Below are 14,632 nucleotides of genomic sequence, written 5' to 3' on the forward strand. Positions count from 1 at the left end.
ATTATTAGAATGACCAATAAGCAAAATGCAATACAGTAAAGAAAATTCCTTGAGGTTTCTCTAAATCCCAATAGTTGTTAACAAGGGACTAGAGATTATTAACAGTTACGTTTACATCAGTCTTACTTATAAGACTGATCTAAAACTTTTAACACTACTACTTAACAATACCGCTAAACAATTTCAGATAACAATACTTACATTTAACAGACACAGAAACTACAACATCATCATATTTGGTATTCGTTATGTTTGGTATATGTTACGCTCTACAGGAACTCGTTTGGTTCGGTGAGCGGGAGGTGGCCCTCGGGTGATCAGTCCTCAGACGTGGCTCATATTCTGCCATCCAATGTTTATTCGGGATTCCTCAATTTGATACAGGAGGGGAAGCTGTTTTATAGAGAGAGCTTTTGCGCGCTTTTTGTGATAAGCTAGCAGACCCTGTCTGTTAAGTGACAGGAGAAAGGGGGTGACATGGTTTCCTGTTTTTCCTTTTCCGCCTTATTGGGCATGGCACAGTCAGCACAACCAGCATGAACTTTTCAGGTCTGGTTTTGGTTCCTGTTCATCGCTGATCATTAAGTTACATAGTGTAAGGTTTTTCATCAAGGGGAAGTTGACCTTTTGCTTGGATGGCAATACGCACGAGAGGCCTGGCCAGCAAAGAGCCTGCTTCCACATCCCTTAGCGAGGTAGGTAAGCAAGCAGGGAAACCTGAGAACCGTCTGTCTGGGGGGGTCCCTTTAAGCACAGGCCTCAGCCTCAGGCAGCAGCCACACAAAGTAACTCCTGACCTGATGCCCTGCCAGAAGTGGTTTCAGCTGCACTTAAATGCGATTGAGAATCCAATTGGTGTGGACATGCTATTTCAAAATAGCAAAATGCTATTTCAAAATGAATTTTGTGTGTAGAGGTGTTATTTCGAATTAACTATTTCAAAATAACACTGTAGTGTAGACCTACTCAGAGAGGACTCCGCACTCCAAGAACTCGGCCCAGACGGTGACGAGGTCTGGGCCAAGGACGTCCCAGAACACACGGTAGAACTCCATGGTCAGCCCGTCTATGCCCGGGGTTTTATTGGTGGGCATGAGAGAGAGGGCTTCTGAGAACTTGGCCAGAGTGAGAGGCAGCTCTAGCCAATCTTGGTTGCCAGCTTTGATCATCGGGAGCTCGGTCCAGAACACCCTGCAGGCGTTGGCGTCAGTCGGATCCGGGGAAAATCAACCGGCATAGAAGGCCATGGCCCTTCCACACATCTCCTCTGGATCCGTGGGGGGGGGGGGGGGTGCCGTTCTCGGCCAAAAGGCAAGTGACGTGTTTTGGGGCCCTCCTCTTTTTCTCCAGGGTGTAGAAGAAGTAGGAGTCATGATCCAACTCCCAAAGGAGACGGATGTGGGATTGAACAAAGGCGCCCCGATCCCGGTGGTCCTTGAGGGCCCAGAGTTCCTCCTGCTTCTCCCGGTATGCCTCGCGGAGAGGTGGATCCTTGGGGTCGGATGCCAAGCGCGCCTCAAGCTTCAAAACCTCCCACTCCAGCTGCTCTATTGCTGCATCCCTCCGCCGGCTGGTGCCCCGGGAGTAGTCGCAACAGCAAAGTTGGGTGCACGCTTTCCCCACATCCCACCATCGCCGCACCGAGGGAAAGGTGGGCCACTTCCCCCGCTAGGCCAGCCAGAACTCCCGGAAGGAGGCCACAAAGCCCATGTCTTCCAACAGGCTATTGTTAAAGTGCCAGTAGGCCGGCCCCAGCCTCTCCTGGCCAAGAGAGGCTTTCACGGTTCATAGAACCATAGAGCTGGAAGAGACCTCAGAAGGTCATCAAGTCCAGCCCCCTGCTCTAGGCAGGGCCAATTCCAACTAAATCAACCCGGCCAGGGCTTTGTCAAGCTGACACTTAAACACCTCTAGGGATGGAGACTCCACTACTTCCCTAGGTAACCCATTCCAGTGCTTCACCACTCTCCTAGTGAAATAGTTTTTCCTAATATCCAACCTGGACCTCTCCCACCACAACTTGAGACCATTGCTCCTTGTTCTGCCATCTGTCGCTACTGAGAACAGCCTCTCTCCATCCTCTTTGGAACCTCCCTTCAGGAAGTTGAAGGCTGCTATCAAATCCCCCCTCACTCTTCTTTTCTGCAGGCTAAACAAACCCAAATCCCCCAACCACTCGTCGTAGGTCATGTGCTCCAGCCCCCTAATCATTTTGGTTGCCCTCCGCTGGACCCTCTCCAATGCGTCCACATCCTTTTTGTGGGGGGGGGGGCAGCAGAACTGGACACAATACTCCAGATGTGGCCTCACCAGAGCTGAATAAAGGGGAATAATGATATCTCTGGCTCTGCTGGTAATGCTCCTCTTAATGCAATCTAATATGCCATTAGCCTTCTTGGCTACAAGGGCACACTGTTGACTCATATCCAGCTTTTCATCCACTGTAACCCCCAGGTCCTTTTCTGCAGAACTACTACTTAACTGGTTGGTCCCCAGCTTGTAACTATGCTTGGGATTCTTCCATCCCAAGTGCAGGACTCTACACTTGTCCTTGTTGAACCTCATCAGATTTCTTGTGGCCCAATCCTCCATTTTGTCTCAATCACTCTGGACTCTACCCCTGCCCTCCAGCGTATCTACCTCTCCCCACTAGCTTAGTGTCATCCACAAACTTGCTGAGGGTGCAATCCATCCCCTCATCCAGGTCATTAATAAAGATGTTGAACAAAACTGGTCCCAGAACCGAACCTTGGGGCACTCTGCTAGAAACCGACCGCCATCCTGACATCGAGCCGTTGATCACTACTTGCTGGGCCTGACCCTCCAGCTAGCTTTCTATCTATCTTACTGTCCATTTATCCAATCCACATTCCCTTAACTTGCTGGCAAGAATATTGTGGGAGACCGTATCAAAAGCCTTGGTAAAGTCAAGGTATATCAGATCCACTGACTTCCCCATGTCCACAGAGCCAGTTACCTCATCATAGAAGCTAATCGGATTGGTCAGGCCCTTTGTGAATCCATGCTGACTATTCCTAAACACTTTCCTCTCGTCCAAGTGCCTCAAAATGGATTCCTTAAGGATCCCTTCCATGATTTTTCCAGGAACCGAGGTAAGACTGACCGGCCTATAGTTCCCTGGATCGTCCTTCTTCCCTTTTTTGAAGATGGGCACTACATTTGCCTTTTTCCAATCATCCGGGATTTCTCCCGATCTCCACGGCTTTCCAAAGATAATGGCCAAAGGCTCCTCAATGACATTTGCCAACTCCCTCAGGACCCTCGGATGCACTAAGTCCGGACCCATGGATTTGTGTACGTTTAGCTTTTCTAAATAATTCCTAACCTGTTCTTTACCCACCACGGGTTGTCCATCTTCATCCCATCTTGCGTCATTTAGCGCACAAGTCCAGGAGCCAACCTTGTCTGTGAATACAGAGGCAAAGAAAGCATTGAGTACTTCAGCTTTCCCCACATCATCTGTCACTAGGGTACCTCCTTCATCCATTAGGGGCCGCACACCCTCTCTGATCACCTTCTTCTTGTTAACATGCCTGTAGAAACCTTTCTTGTTATCCTTCACATCCTTAGCCAGTCGCAATTCCGCTTGCGCTTTTGCCTTCCTGATAACCCCCCGGCATTCTCGAGCTATATATTTAAATCCCTCCCTGGTGATTTGTCCAAGTTTCCACTTTTTGTAAGCTTCCTTTTTGTGCTTAATTTCACCAAGGATTTCCCCTGTAAGCCAATCCGGTCTCCTACCATGTTTGCCTCTCTTGCTATGCGTCGGGATGGTTTCTTTCTTTGCCTTCAATAAGGCTTCTTTAAAATACTGCCAGCTGTCCTGGACTCCTTTCCCCTTCATGTTAACATCCCAGGGGATTCTGCCCCTCAGATCTCGGAGGGAGTCAAAATCTGCTTTTCTGAAGTCCAAGGTGTGTATTTTACTACTCTCTTTCCTTCCTTTGGTCAGGATCCTGAAATCTACCATCTCATGATCACTGCTTCCCAGGTTGTCACCCACCTCTATGTCCCCTATTAGTTCCTCCCTGTTTGTGAGCAGAAGGTCAAGCTGCGCATTGGCCCCTGGTCGGATCCTTCAGCACCTGTGGCAAGAAGTTATCCCCAACATTCTCCAAAAACTTCCTGGATTGCCTGTGTACTGCCGTATTGGTTTCCCAGCAGATGTCAGGGTGATTCAAGTCCCCCATGAGAACCAGGGCCTGTGATCTGGAAGCTTCGCTCAGTTGTCTGCTACAGGCCACTGAATTATGTGGATGAGGCTTTCTTCAGACACCAGCCACAACATCACTGCTCTTGTTTGCGCCTTTAAACTTAACCCATAGACTCTTAACAGGCTTTTTTTTTCCTCTCTTTATACTGGAGTTCAGAGCAATCATAGCGCTCTTACGTATAGTGCAACTCTTCCTCCTTTTGTCCCCTGCCTGTTCTTCCTGAACAGTCTATACCCTTCCATGACAGCGCTCCAGTCATGCGAGTTATCCCACCAAGTCTCTGTTATCCCAATTAAATCATATTTCTTGGACTGGGCCAGGGCCTCCAGTTCTTCCTGTTTGTTGCCCAGGCGTCTAGCCTTAATGTACAAACACCTCAGAATACCAGTTGATCGCCCTATCTTCTCCATTCAAATCAGGGGTTCTCCTTTCTTGCTCGTTCCTCTCTGCATTTCTTCCCGGTATCCGACTTTCCCACTCCCCTCAGGGTTTTGGTCACCGTCCCCTGACGAACCTAGTTTAAAGCCCTCCTCGCTAGATTTGAGAGCATCACAGAACTTGCGGGCCCAGCGGTATGCTGCGATGTCCTGCATTTTGGTTCCTCTCCTCTCCTGCAAGAGGGTCTTTGTGGCCTGGAGGATAGAGTGGAAGTGTCTCTTTCCTTTCTTCCCCTGTGCGCCGCCCCCCCCCCCCCGCCACCCCCAGCGCAGAAGGGCGAACTGCACCTTGTCCTTAGTCCTGGGGGTGTCCGCAAGGAACTGGTGCAGCTTGGCCCTCGGGGCTAGGGTAGAGGGGTCTTCCTCCGGCTGGGACCCTGATAGACTTCACTGGCCCCAGAGACGGGCAAGCAGGGCTATTCCCTGGCGCAGCGCTCTGCCTGTCTCCATCCCGTGTGTGTGTGTGTGTGTGTGTGTGTGTGTGTGTGTGTGTGTGTTGGGGGGGGGGGCAGCAGAGAGCACAAGGCCGCCCCTAGGGAACTGGAAATGGGGGACATGAAGACCACCCCCTGAGGGCTGCTCATGGATAGTGGGAATGAGATGGCCCCTATGGGGGTGGCAATAACAGTGGGGTGGAGGGGGAATGGATATGGTGGTGGAGGGGGAAGGGGGAGTAGGGTTAGGAGTGGACATCGGGTTGGGAACAGGAGCAGGGATTAGGATGATCATGGAAGGCAGACTAGGAATGGGGGCAGGACTGGGACTGAGACCATGAATAGGGGTGGGATCAGGGCTGGGGCTATGGCTGGGAACAGGGCAAGGATCAGGACAGAAGGGCCAGAGCTTACAAAGGGGATAGTCTCCCAGGTCTTGGCCACCGAGCTGCAGTGTCTCCCCAGTGGGGACAGAGACGGGGAGGGGGCCCGTGCCAACGTTTGGCTCAGCCACGGCGTTGCTTATGATGGTATCAGTTGCTTGGCCCCCAGCAGGGAGGGAGGGCAAATGCTCTGCCTCAAAGGGGGAGGGGGTGCCCACAGTCCCGTGACCTGGCTGCTTGCTGCCGGCTGTCGCACCTAGGGGCTTGGCACCCTCAGGAGGCGCTTCTCGTGGCCGGGCCAATGGGCAGTATTGGGGGCGCCCCAAGGGTGAGAGCGGAGGCAGCTGCCCGAGGCATGGGGGAGGGAGGAGGAGGAGGAGGAGGAGGGCGTGGCGCGGCGCAACTAAGTTGCTGCCCAGACCAAGGTCTGTTGGCAAGGGGTCGTCAACCCCTGGGCAAGCGGAGTCAGACCCAGGGCTTCGATCTCCTCGAAGATGGAGTTCAAGTCCATCCCTATGGCCCCAGCATCCTCCCCGCCAGCTGCTGAGGCAGCAATTGCCTCAGCGGTGACAACGGGGGCTGTGGACGGTAAGGGGGCCGGGGGAGCTCCATCTGAGGCTTCCTCGGGAATGGGCTCTGTGAGTGGGATGGTGCCATCCTCCTCCCCTGCCATGGCATCCTCGGCTGGCGCCTCCTGCTGACGCTTGTCGGGGGTGATGTTGGCAGTGGTGGCCCCCAGTATTTTGCGTGGGGCCTTCCCACCCTCCTCATCCTTGGGGGGAGATTGAGCTCACAGACAGCAGGCTCTGTGCTTCCCCCGAATGAGCGTCTAGCCCTCGAGGTGGAAGTGGAGGGTTGGTCAGTAGGGGTAGGCTCTGGGAGGCAAGGAAGGAACAAGGGGGTGGGGGCAGGGGAATCTCCCCCTGGGGTGAGCCTCGTCCCGTGGCAACCTCATCACCCTCTCCTCCTCAGGCCCTGCCAAATCAGGTTGGACGGAGGTGGGGCCCGCCTGCTCGCCCAGATGCGCCGGGCACCCTGGTAGGGCACCAGGAAGGACCCCTCCAGTGGCAGCCTGTCACGTGCTGCCGCCGGCATTCGTAGCTACACCTGCAGGTGGAATGATAGAATGTGAAGTAGGGCAGGGTCCTTGTAGCCCAACGAGAGAGGGCTGATGTTGGAAATTGGCTTCCCCTCGGAGGAGAGGACAGGTAAAAGGGCAGCGTTGGGGAGGAAGGGCGGGACGGAGTTTAGGACCACCCATATGCCCAGGTCCTCTAGTGCAAGCATGTCAACCATACGGCCTGATCGAATTTTTTTGCGGCCTGCGACTACATGTTTATAAAGTATGTAAGCGTGGCCCACCCGGTTACATTGTTTGTAAAGTAGGTAGAGGGCTGCGGGGCCTTCCAAGAAAAAAATCTCAAGTTGCACATGTGCACAGGACATGAGATGCTCTTAAGTTGCACACAGGCAACACTAGCACGGTGCATGATCTCGTACCAAGCCATATTTGCACGTGTGAGTAGGACGGGTATAGTTTCGGCCCCCTACTCAATGCCACCAGTATGCATGTTGTGCTCTGCCATTTTCTCTGCCACGTTCATCAGTTTGTGATTTTTTTTCGTTCATCGTGGATTGTTGTGCTTTTTGTGCTATAAAAAGTTCTTTGCAATGTCACTATCAAAACCGGAAAGTAGTAAATCTATAAAAAGGAAGATTGAAGACGAGCGCCATGTTTTCCAGGACAAATGGGAACTGTTTTTATTTCAAGTGAAAGGCAAGATTATCTGCTTAATATGCAATCAAATTATCAGTGTTCCAAAGGAGTATAACATCAAGCGGCATTATGAAACCCTCCGAGAAAAGTACAATAAATTAGAAGGGAAATTATGGCAAGATAAGTTACTGGAATTAAAGACAATGTTGAATAGACAGCAAAGCGTGTTTACAAAAATTGAGAGACAGGGAAGCTGCAGTTAAAGCTAGTTATGTTTTGTCAGAATTAATAGCGCGAAGTTCAAAACCATTTACTGAAGGGTGAATTTATAAAAGTGCATGGTGAAAACTGCTGAAATTGTATGTCCTGGAAATGTGAAAGCATTCAAAGATATCTTTGTCACGGAACACAGTTGCAGAGAGGATAAATGAAATGGCAAGTGATTTAAGTGAGCAATTAAAGAAATCAACTTTTGAAGTGTTTTCAATTGCTCTCGATGAAAGTAGAGATATTGGTGGTGTTGCGCACCTGGCTGTCTTCCTGCATGCTTGTGATGGTGAGTTCAATTTAATTGAAGAGCTTCTTGAACTCGTACCTATGCGTGACACTACAACTGGCCAAGACATTTTCAATTGTACTTTTGGAGAAATATAATTTTTGTCAAATTTGGTTTCCGTAACGACCGATGATGGTCCTTCGATGACCGGGAAAATAAGCGGTTTTGGGGCTAGATTACAAGACTGCCTAGCACCAAGAAACATATCCACTGCATAATCCATCAAGAAGTGTTATGCTCAAAGGTGGTTGAGCACATGCTCCATGTTTATAAAGCTGTGAAAAAAAATTATAAATTTTATCCGTGCACATGGTTTTGAACCAATGTCAATTTTCATCATTATTAAGTGAGTTTGGAATTGAGTGTGAAGGGTTGTCATACTATAGTGAGATCTCTCGAACAAGAAAGGTAAGAGTTTTGGAGAGGTTTTGGAAACTATTATTTTCCATGAAATGAAAGGACAGGACCCAGACTTAACTATAACTGGGTACGAGATTTATCATTTTTAGTTGACATTACCAAACATCTGAGTGACCTGAAATTAAAACTTCAAGGGAAGTGTCAGGTGGTGACTACTATGTATGGCAGTATAAAAGCTTTTATGACCAAACTTTGTCTTTGGGAAATACAGTTTAAAAAAACCCAAAACATTTAATTCATTTCATTACATGTCGAGACCATGAAAGCAAACACCTCAGTTTGCATTTTGCGAATTATGCATCAAATAGTGTACAGCTGTGACATGAATTCGAGGAGAGATTCCAGGATTTCAAATAACGTGAAGATAAGTTCTTCTTGTTTACAGCACCGTCGCCTTATGATTTTCAAAAGGCTGAAAGAAATATGCAAATACACTGAATTTTGATAAGTTCTAACTCTTTCTTAAAAAACAAATATAATGAAGTTGGCGTTCTTGATTTTTACAGATATGGGCCCAGGCAATTTGTTGAAGTACATAAATTTGAGTAAAAAGTATTGTCAATGTTTGGTAGCACATACCTATGTGAACAGCTATTTTCACTTAAAAGCCACCAAAATAACTAAAAGGTCAAGGTTAAGTGATGAACATTGATCAGCGGTAATTAGAGTAGTATCAGCTCAAAATAGCAAGCCAAATATTGAAAAACTGGTATCACAAAAGCCATATCAGCTCTCTAGAATGAATACTCAGGACTGAAATCCTGCAGGTTTTAATTTGAAATTCTCACGCTATTATATTTTATTCTTATGCTACTGTTGTATTTGCTTCTCAATGCTGCATAATAAAGAATGCTGCCTTTGGTGGGAGGACTGGGTTGGGCTGAGGCCGCCCCAATGACTGGACAGGGCTGCAGAAATCACTGCCAGGGCCCGAGGACTTTCCAGGACACCTCCCGCCTCTCTTCCCCCTCCCCTGCACCTTTGTCAGGCTCTGGGTCTGGCTCAGGCAAAGGGGCCCTGGGCACGCTGTTGGTATCTTCGTCCCTAGTGGCCTCTGCGGAGCCGACGTGGAGCCAGGTACGACCCCAGGGGAAACCGGGTGACAGCCCAGGGGTAGCTGACCTAAGGCCAACAGAGGATATGGAGGTCAGCTGGTTGGCATGTTGAATCCAGGATCCTCGCCAACCCAGTGGCAGCCCTAGGCTGGGACGCAGTGGAGCGGGTGGGCTTGCATCCATCCCCTGTCGCTACCCCTCACCTTGGGTGGTAGGTTCCCCCTGGAGGAAGAAAACCTTTGCGCTTGTTGGCTCTCTGCCTACAAGGAGACCCAACCATTGCTGGGCCTGCAGACAGGCCGGAGCTTTAAACTGCTTAACTGTTTGTTCGCTGCCCTGCCCTGATGCAGGGCCGGGGCTCATAAACTGCTGTTCAGTTTACCAAAGTACACCTTAACTGTTTGGGTGCTGTCCCACCATGAATAAGGGTGTGGCCTCTATAATGACTATTGGGCCTGACTGCAGGCTTAATAGTTATGAGACCCTAGACTTCTGCTGCCTGTAGGGAGACAGTGTGACCTCTCACTGACTGGACCTATTGCAGTATCACGCAATCAAAAGCTGACGATTTTTCACTTTGTCCTTTTATAAATGAGCTTTTATTAAAAAAAACCTGTTCTTTAAGAGTGGTGTTCTTTTATTGTTGAATTGGTATTTGGTGAAGCTCTTAATTATGTTCTTCACACTAGTGTGTCTTGACGACGGTGCAGGGAGCAATTGTCATTTTAATGCACAAACATCAGTAATAAAAAATGATTGTATCCATAACATTCATTTGATAGAAAATCAAGTCATCCTAGAGTGTTCTGTTTTTGAGAGATGCTTGGTTTAGTTCGGGGTGGCCAACTCGTTGGAGACGAAGAGCCAAAGTAGCGGTGGATAGAGTGCGAAGAGCCACATACCTGGGGGGGAGGGGGGAGCCACACCAGGGGAAAATTGGTGCCGGTACACTGGCCCAGGGCATACTATCACAAAAAAAGCACTGGGATGGGGTGAGAGGTGCAAGCTCTGGGAGGGAATTTGGGTGCAGGAGGATGTGGAGAAGGGGATGCTGGCTCAGGGAGGGGGCTCCAGGCTGGGGAGTGTTGGGGTCAGGTGGAAGGTTGGGGTGCTGAGCAAACCACAGGCTTGTGGCTGTGAGGGTGCAGGAGTTTGGGCTGGGGTGCATGAGGGGATCAGGGCAGGAGGGTGCATGAGGGGCTCAGGACACAGATTTATGGCGTGTGGATGGTGCAAGAGTGTTGTGGCAGAAGACTGGGGATGTGGGATGCAGGAGTTTGGGGATGTGAGAGGCTCAGGGCAGGGGGTTCCAGTGTATGATATACTTTATGATGCTGGGGCCAGGTGGTGGCTTGGTGGCCAGGCTTCATTTTTAAATAAAATATTATGTCAAACACAAAATGTTTCAGTGTTCTCTTTATTTATGAGGGGGGCGGGGAACCTGTTTTGATTCAGGAGTCACTGACCCACAGAAAAGTCAGTTGCGGCCACACAAGTGAGATGCAAAAAATCCCCCCTCCAAAACCCCCCAAGCCTCACTAATGTGGCCCCAACTGTGCTGGTGGGGACAGGGTACTCATGGGGGGGGGGGGGGACAGACACAGCTGGGGCCAGTATCTGGGGATCCTAGGTCTCAGGAAGTGCCCTGGCTGCTCCTCCCCTTCCCCAGCACCCTCTGCTCTAACCCTATCCCCCTCCCCTTCACCAGAGCCAGGCTTCCCCCCCCCCCCCCCAGCTCTAACCTAATCCTCTGGTCCCGGAGGCGGAGCTGCCGCTGCTGCAACAGCCCCGCATGTCTTTCTCCAGGTGCTGAGGCACATGCGCTGAGCGGCCGGCTTTGAACATGAGCTGGCTGGGATGCCATGCGCATGCTCTCCCCCAACCCAATTCCCCTCTCCCAGAGCCAGACACCCCCCCCCCCCCCCCCGCCTTATGCCCTAGTCCCAGAGCTGCCACTGCCGCAGCACCTGGAGCCCTTGCCACTGCCGGCTGGGCTGCTGCGTGCGACCCGGCCTGCACATGCAGGATACGATGCAGTGCGCTGGGGGCTGTGAGTGGAACGGCGCGGGTCATGAGCACGAATGCAGCTCAAAGCGGCCCAGCTGTTAGAGTAGCTGAACTGAGCAGTTCTGGGTTTCGTCAGGAGCTGCAATTTTTTTTCGGTTTGTGAGCTGCCGGTTGGCCACTGCTGGTTTAGTTGAACACTTCAAGATTCTAGGTGAAAAGAGCAGCTTATGAATGAATGGAAATGCCTATCTCCTAGAGCTGGAAGGGACCTTGAAAGGTCGTCAAGCTCAGTCCCCTGCTTTCACAGCAGGACCAAGTACCACCCCTGACTGATTTTACCCCAGATTCCTAAATGGCCTCCTCAAGGATTGAGCTCACAACATGCGTTTAGCAGGCCAATGCTCAAACCACTGAGCTATCCCTCCCCGTATATGTGCCTGTATCTCCTGATTTTCTCTTTTAATCTAAAAAGAAAAAAATCTTAAACTTTAAAATATTTTAATCTGCCTATGTAGGGTAGTGATACAGAACGAGATGGAATAGTCCCAGAAAAATCATCTCAAGAGAAGGAAAAGGAACTGACAGATGCATCTAATTCTCCTAGAACCTCGAAATATCATTACTCGAGATCGCGTTCACGATCAAGGGAAAGAAAACGGAGGTCGGGTATGGTCAACTTCTAACTTGCTTTACCTGTATAGATATTAGGGATGTGAAAGTGTAACTCTGTACGTGGTTAACCAAACGTACATGGTTACAAGCAGCGCCGCACCGTCCTGCTCCACCCCCCACCCTGCGTGTTGCTGCCTCTATCAGAGGTAGCAGTGTGGGCAGACAGGAGGCACCCCCCCCCCCTTCCTGGCTCAGGAAGTTTTGAAGATGACACATTTTGTGTCCGGGTAATGTGCAAATAATTTAATGAAGCAAGTTATAAATTCTCTCTTAGAGAAACCAAAATCCTTGATTCCTTGATTACAAAGCATGTAAATTTCATCCTGGCTATGTTACCTTTTGAAGAAAACTGAAACATTATTGGTCTTATCTGCCTGAACTTAATTTCTTATAGTAGAATATACTGTTGGACACCACAGTTTTAAACGCGCTAGCCACATGTGGCTATTTGGCCGGTTGAGTGTGGTTAGTTTGCTTCAGAACTGGTTGGACACCACAGGTTTAAAAATGCTCTAAAATAGAAACATGCACACTTTCAGAACTTGAATCTCTTTTGCTTAAACTTGAATCTTTTAAAAAGTTGCTCTCAGTAGTGCCAGTGAAACTGCTTTTGAAATATTTTATACTGAGACTTATTTTTTAAAACGACTCGTGCAGAAAATAAAAATTGAATGCTTTTCCAAAGCCCAGTGGATATTTTTCTTGGTGACATGCATTAGACCTAGTTAGAAAACCTAATGTGTAAATGTCTTCTGTTTGATATGTTTGGATTAAGACCCTATAGTCCACAGTTTATATCCTAGATGTTACAATTATATTCTAGCCAATCAGGAGGCAATTGAGAAACAAACTAATCAGTTTTCACTGTTAAATGGTGGGAAAGAAACTAACTTTAAAAATTCTCTATTCTAATGTGGTTTCCACCATAGATAAGAAGACTCTAACTTTTGTTAAACCTTTAAAATATAGGAGCTTCAGGGGGTAGCCGAGTTAGTCTGTTACAGAAAAAAACAACAAATGGTCTGGTAGCACATTATAGAGTAACAAAACACGTAGATGATATCCTGAGCTTTCGTGGGCACAGCCTACTTCTTCAGATGACCAGAGTTATGAGTTGGGGATATGAAAACTCAAAATAAATAGGAGAGGGGAAGGGGAGGGGGGAGACAGAACATCATTAAGTATCTGGAGAATGGGTACTTAAACCTAAGCAGATAAAAATCAAAGTCAATAGATAGATTCCTAAAACAGGAAGGATACCACTCAGGGAGCTGTTAGCACCTTCAGTGGTTAAATAGGTAGAGTCCCCACCAGCCCATATCACGATTGATTCCATTAGCATGTGAATTGAATTTGTGGATGAACTGGAATTCCAGGGCTTCTCTGTGTATTTGGCTCGTAGAGCTGGTTTGTGACAAGACAGCTACTTGCAGGTCTGTCAGACTGTGGTTAGGCAAGCTGAAATGCTCACCAACAGGCTTCTGTATACTCCCTTTATGTATATCCGATTTGCGTCCATTGATTCTTCCCCGCAGAGACCGTTCAGTTTGTCCAATATATATATAGCAGTGGGCACTGCTGGCATTTGATGGCATAGATCAAATTACTGGATGTGCAGTCAAATGACCCTTTGATTTTGTGGCTTATGTTGTTTGCTCCAGTGATGAATTCGCCAGTGTAGATATGTGGGCAGAGTTGGCATCTTTTTTGGTTGCAGGGCTGGGTTCCTGGAGGTTTATGATATGGTTGTGTGGCATGGTTACCAGAAATAATACGTTTCAGGTTAGGGGATTGTCTGTAAGCAAGAATAGGTTTTTCTCCCAAGGCCTCTGAGAATGAGGGATCATTTTCCAGGATGGGTTGTAGATTGTGTATAATGCATTGGAGGGGTCTGAGTTGTGGACTGTAGGTAACAGCAAGAGGAGTTCTGTTGTTTTCTCTTTTGGGTCTGTCTTGAAGTAGTTCATGTCTGGGTATTTTTTTGGCTCTGTCAATTTGTTTTTTCACTTCCCCAGGTGGGTATTTCAGTTTTAGGAATGCTCTGTAAAGATCCTGTAGGTGACTGTCTATGTATCGTAGGGCTTGGCTGTATACAATCGACTGAAAAATGTGTCTGGGATGGAAGCTGGAAGCATGAAGGTAAGTGTAGTGGTCGGTAGGTTTCCGATATAGGGTGGTGGAAATTTGTCCATTATTTAATTGTACTGTAGTGTCCAGGAAGTGGATTTCCCTTGTGGACTGGTCCAGGCTGAGGTTGATAGTAGGGTGGAAGTTGTTGAAATCCCTGTGGAATTCTTCAAGAGTCTCTTTTCCGTGGGTCCATATGATGAAGATGTCATCGATGTAGCATAAGTAAAGTAGGGGTGTTAGGGGGTGAGAGCTGAGGAAACATTGTTCAAGGTCAGCCATAAAGATGTTGGCATATTGTGGTGCCATGCGAGTGCCCATGGCTGTGCCGCTGATTTGGAGATAGAAATTGTTTCTGAATTGGAAGTAGTTGTGGGTGAGTTTGAACTCGCAGAGCTCTGTGATCAGGTGTGCAGTGTTGTTACCGGGGATGGTGTTCCTGATGGCCTGTAATCCGTCTTTGTGTGGAATGTTGGTGTAGGGCTTCTACATCCATGGTGGCTAGGATGGTATTTTCGGGAAGATTATTGATGTTTTGGAGTTTCCTCGGGAAGTCAGTGGTATCACGGAGGTAGCTAGGAGTGTTGGT

The 14,632-nt window shown here is 48.6% G+C and overlaps 1 protein-coding gene across 10 annotated transcripts in view; it reads left to right on the forward strand.

Moving 5' to 3' along the window:
• Positions 1 to 14,632, forward strand: part of LOC102444602 (arginine/serine-rich coiled-coil protein 2-like) — a 57,344-nt gene that overhangs the window by 13,210 nt on the left and 29,502 nt on the right. For 4 of the 10 annotated variants that reach the window (XR_012895900.2, XM_075897810.2, XM_075897813.2 and 1 more), the window contains exon 2: positions 11,760 to 11,910. The exons of 2 other annotated variants lie outside the window; for them this stretch is intronic. Coding sequence is in view for 4 of the 8 variants with exons in the window: in XM_075897813.2 (XP_075753928.1) it covers positions 11,760 to 11,910 (151 nt within the window). In the remaining 4 variants the exon portion in view is untranslated. Of the gene's footprint in view, positions 1 to 11,759; positions 11,911 to 14,632 lie in introns of those variants that run through there. 4 more of the 10 variants (XM_075897811.2, XM_014571802.3, XM_014571803.3 and 1 more) reach the window with 4 other exon arrangements.

The sequence above is a fragment of the Pelodiscus sinensis genome, chromosome W (assembly GCF_052426305.1).
Source record: "Pelodiscus sinensis isolate ZL-2025 chromosome W, ASM5242630v1, whole genome shotgun sequence".
NCBI lineage: Eukaryota > Metazoa > Chordata > Testudines > Trionychidae > Pelodiscus > Pelodiscus sinensis.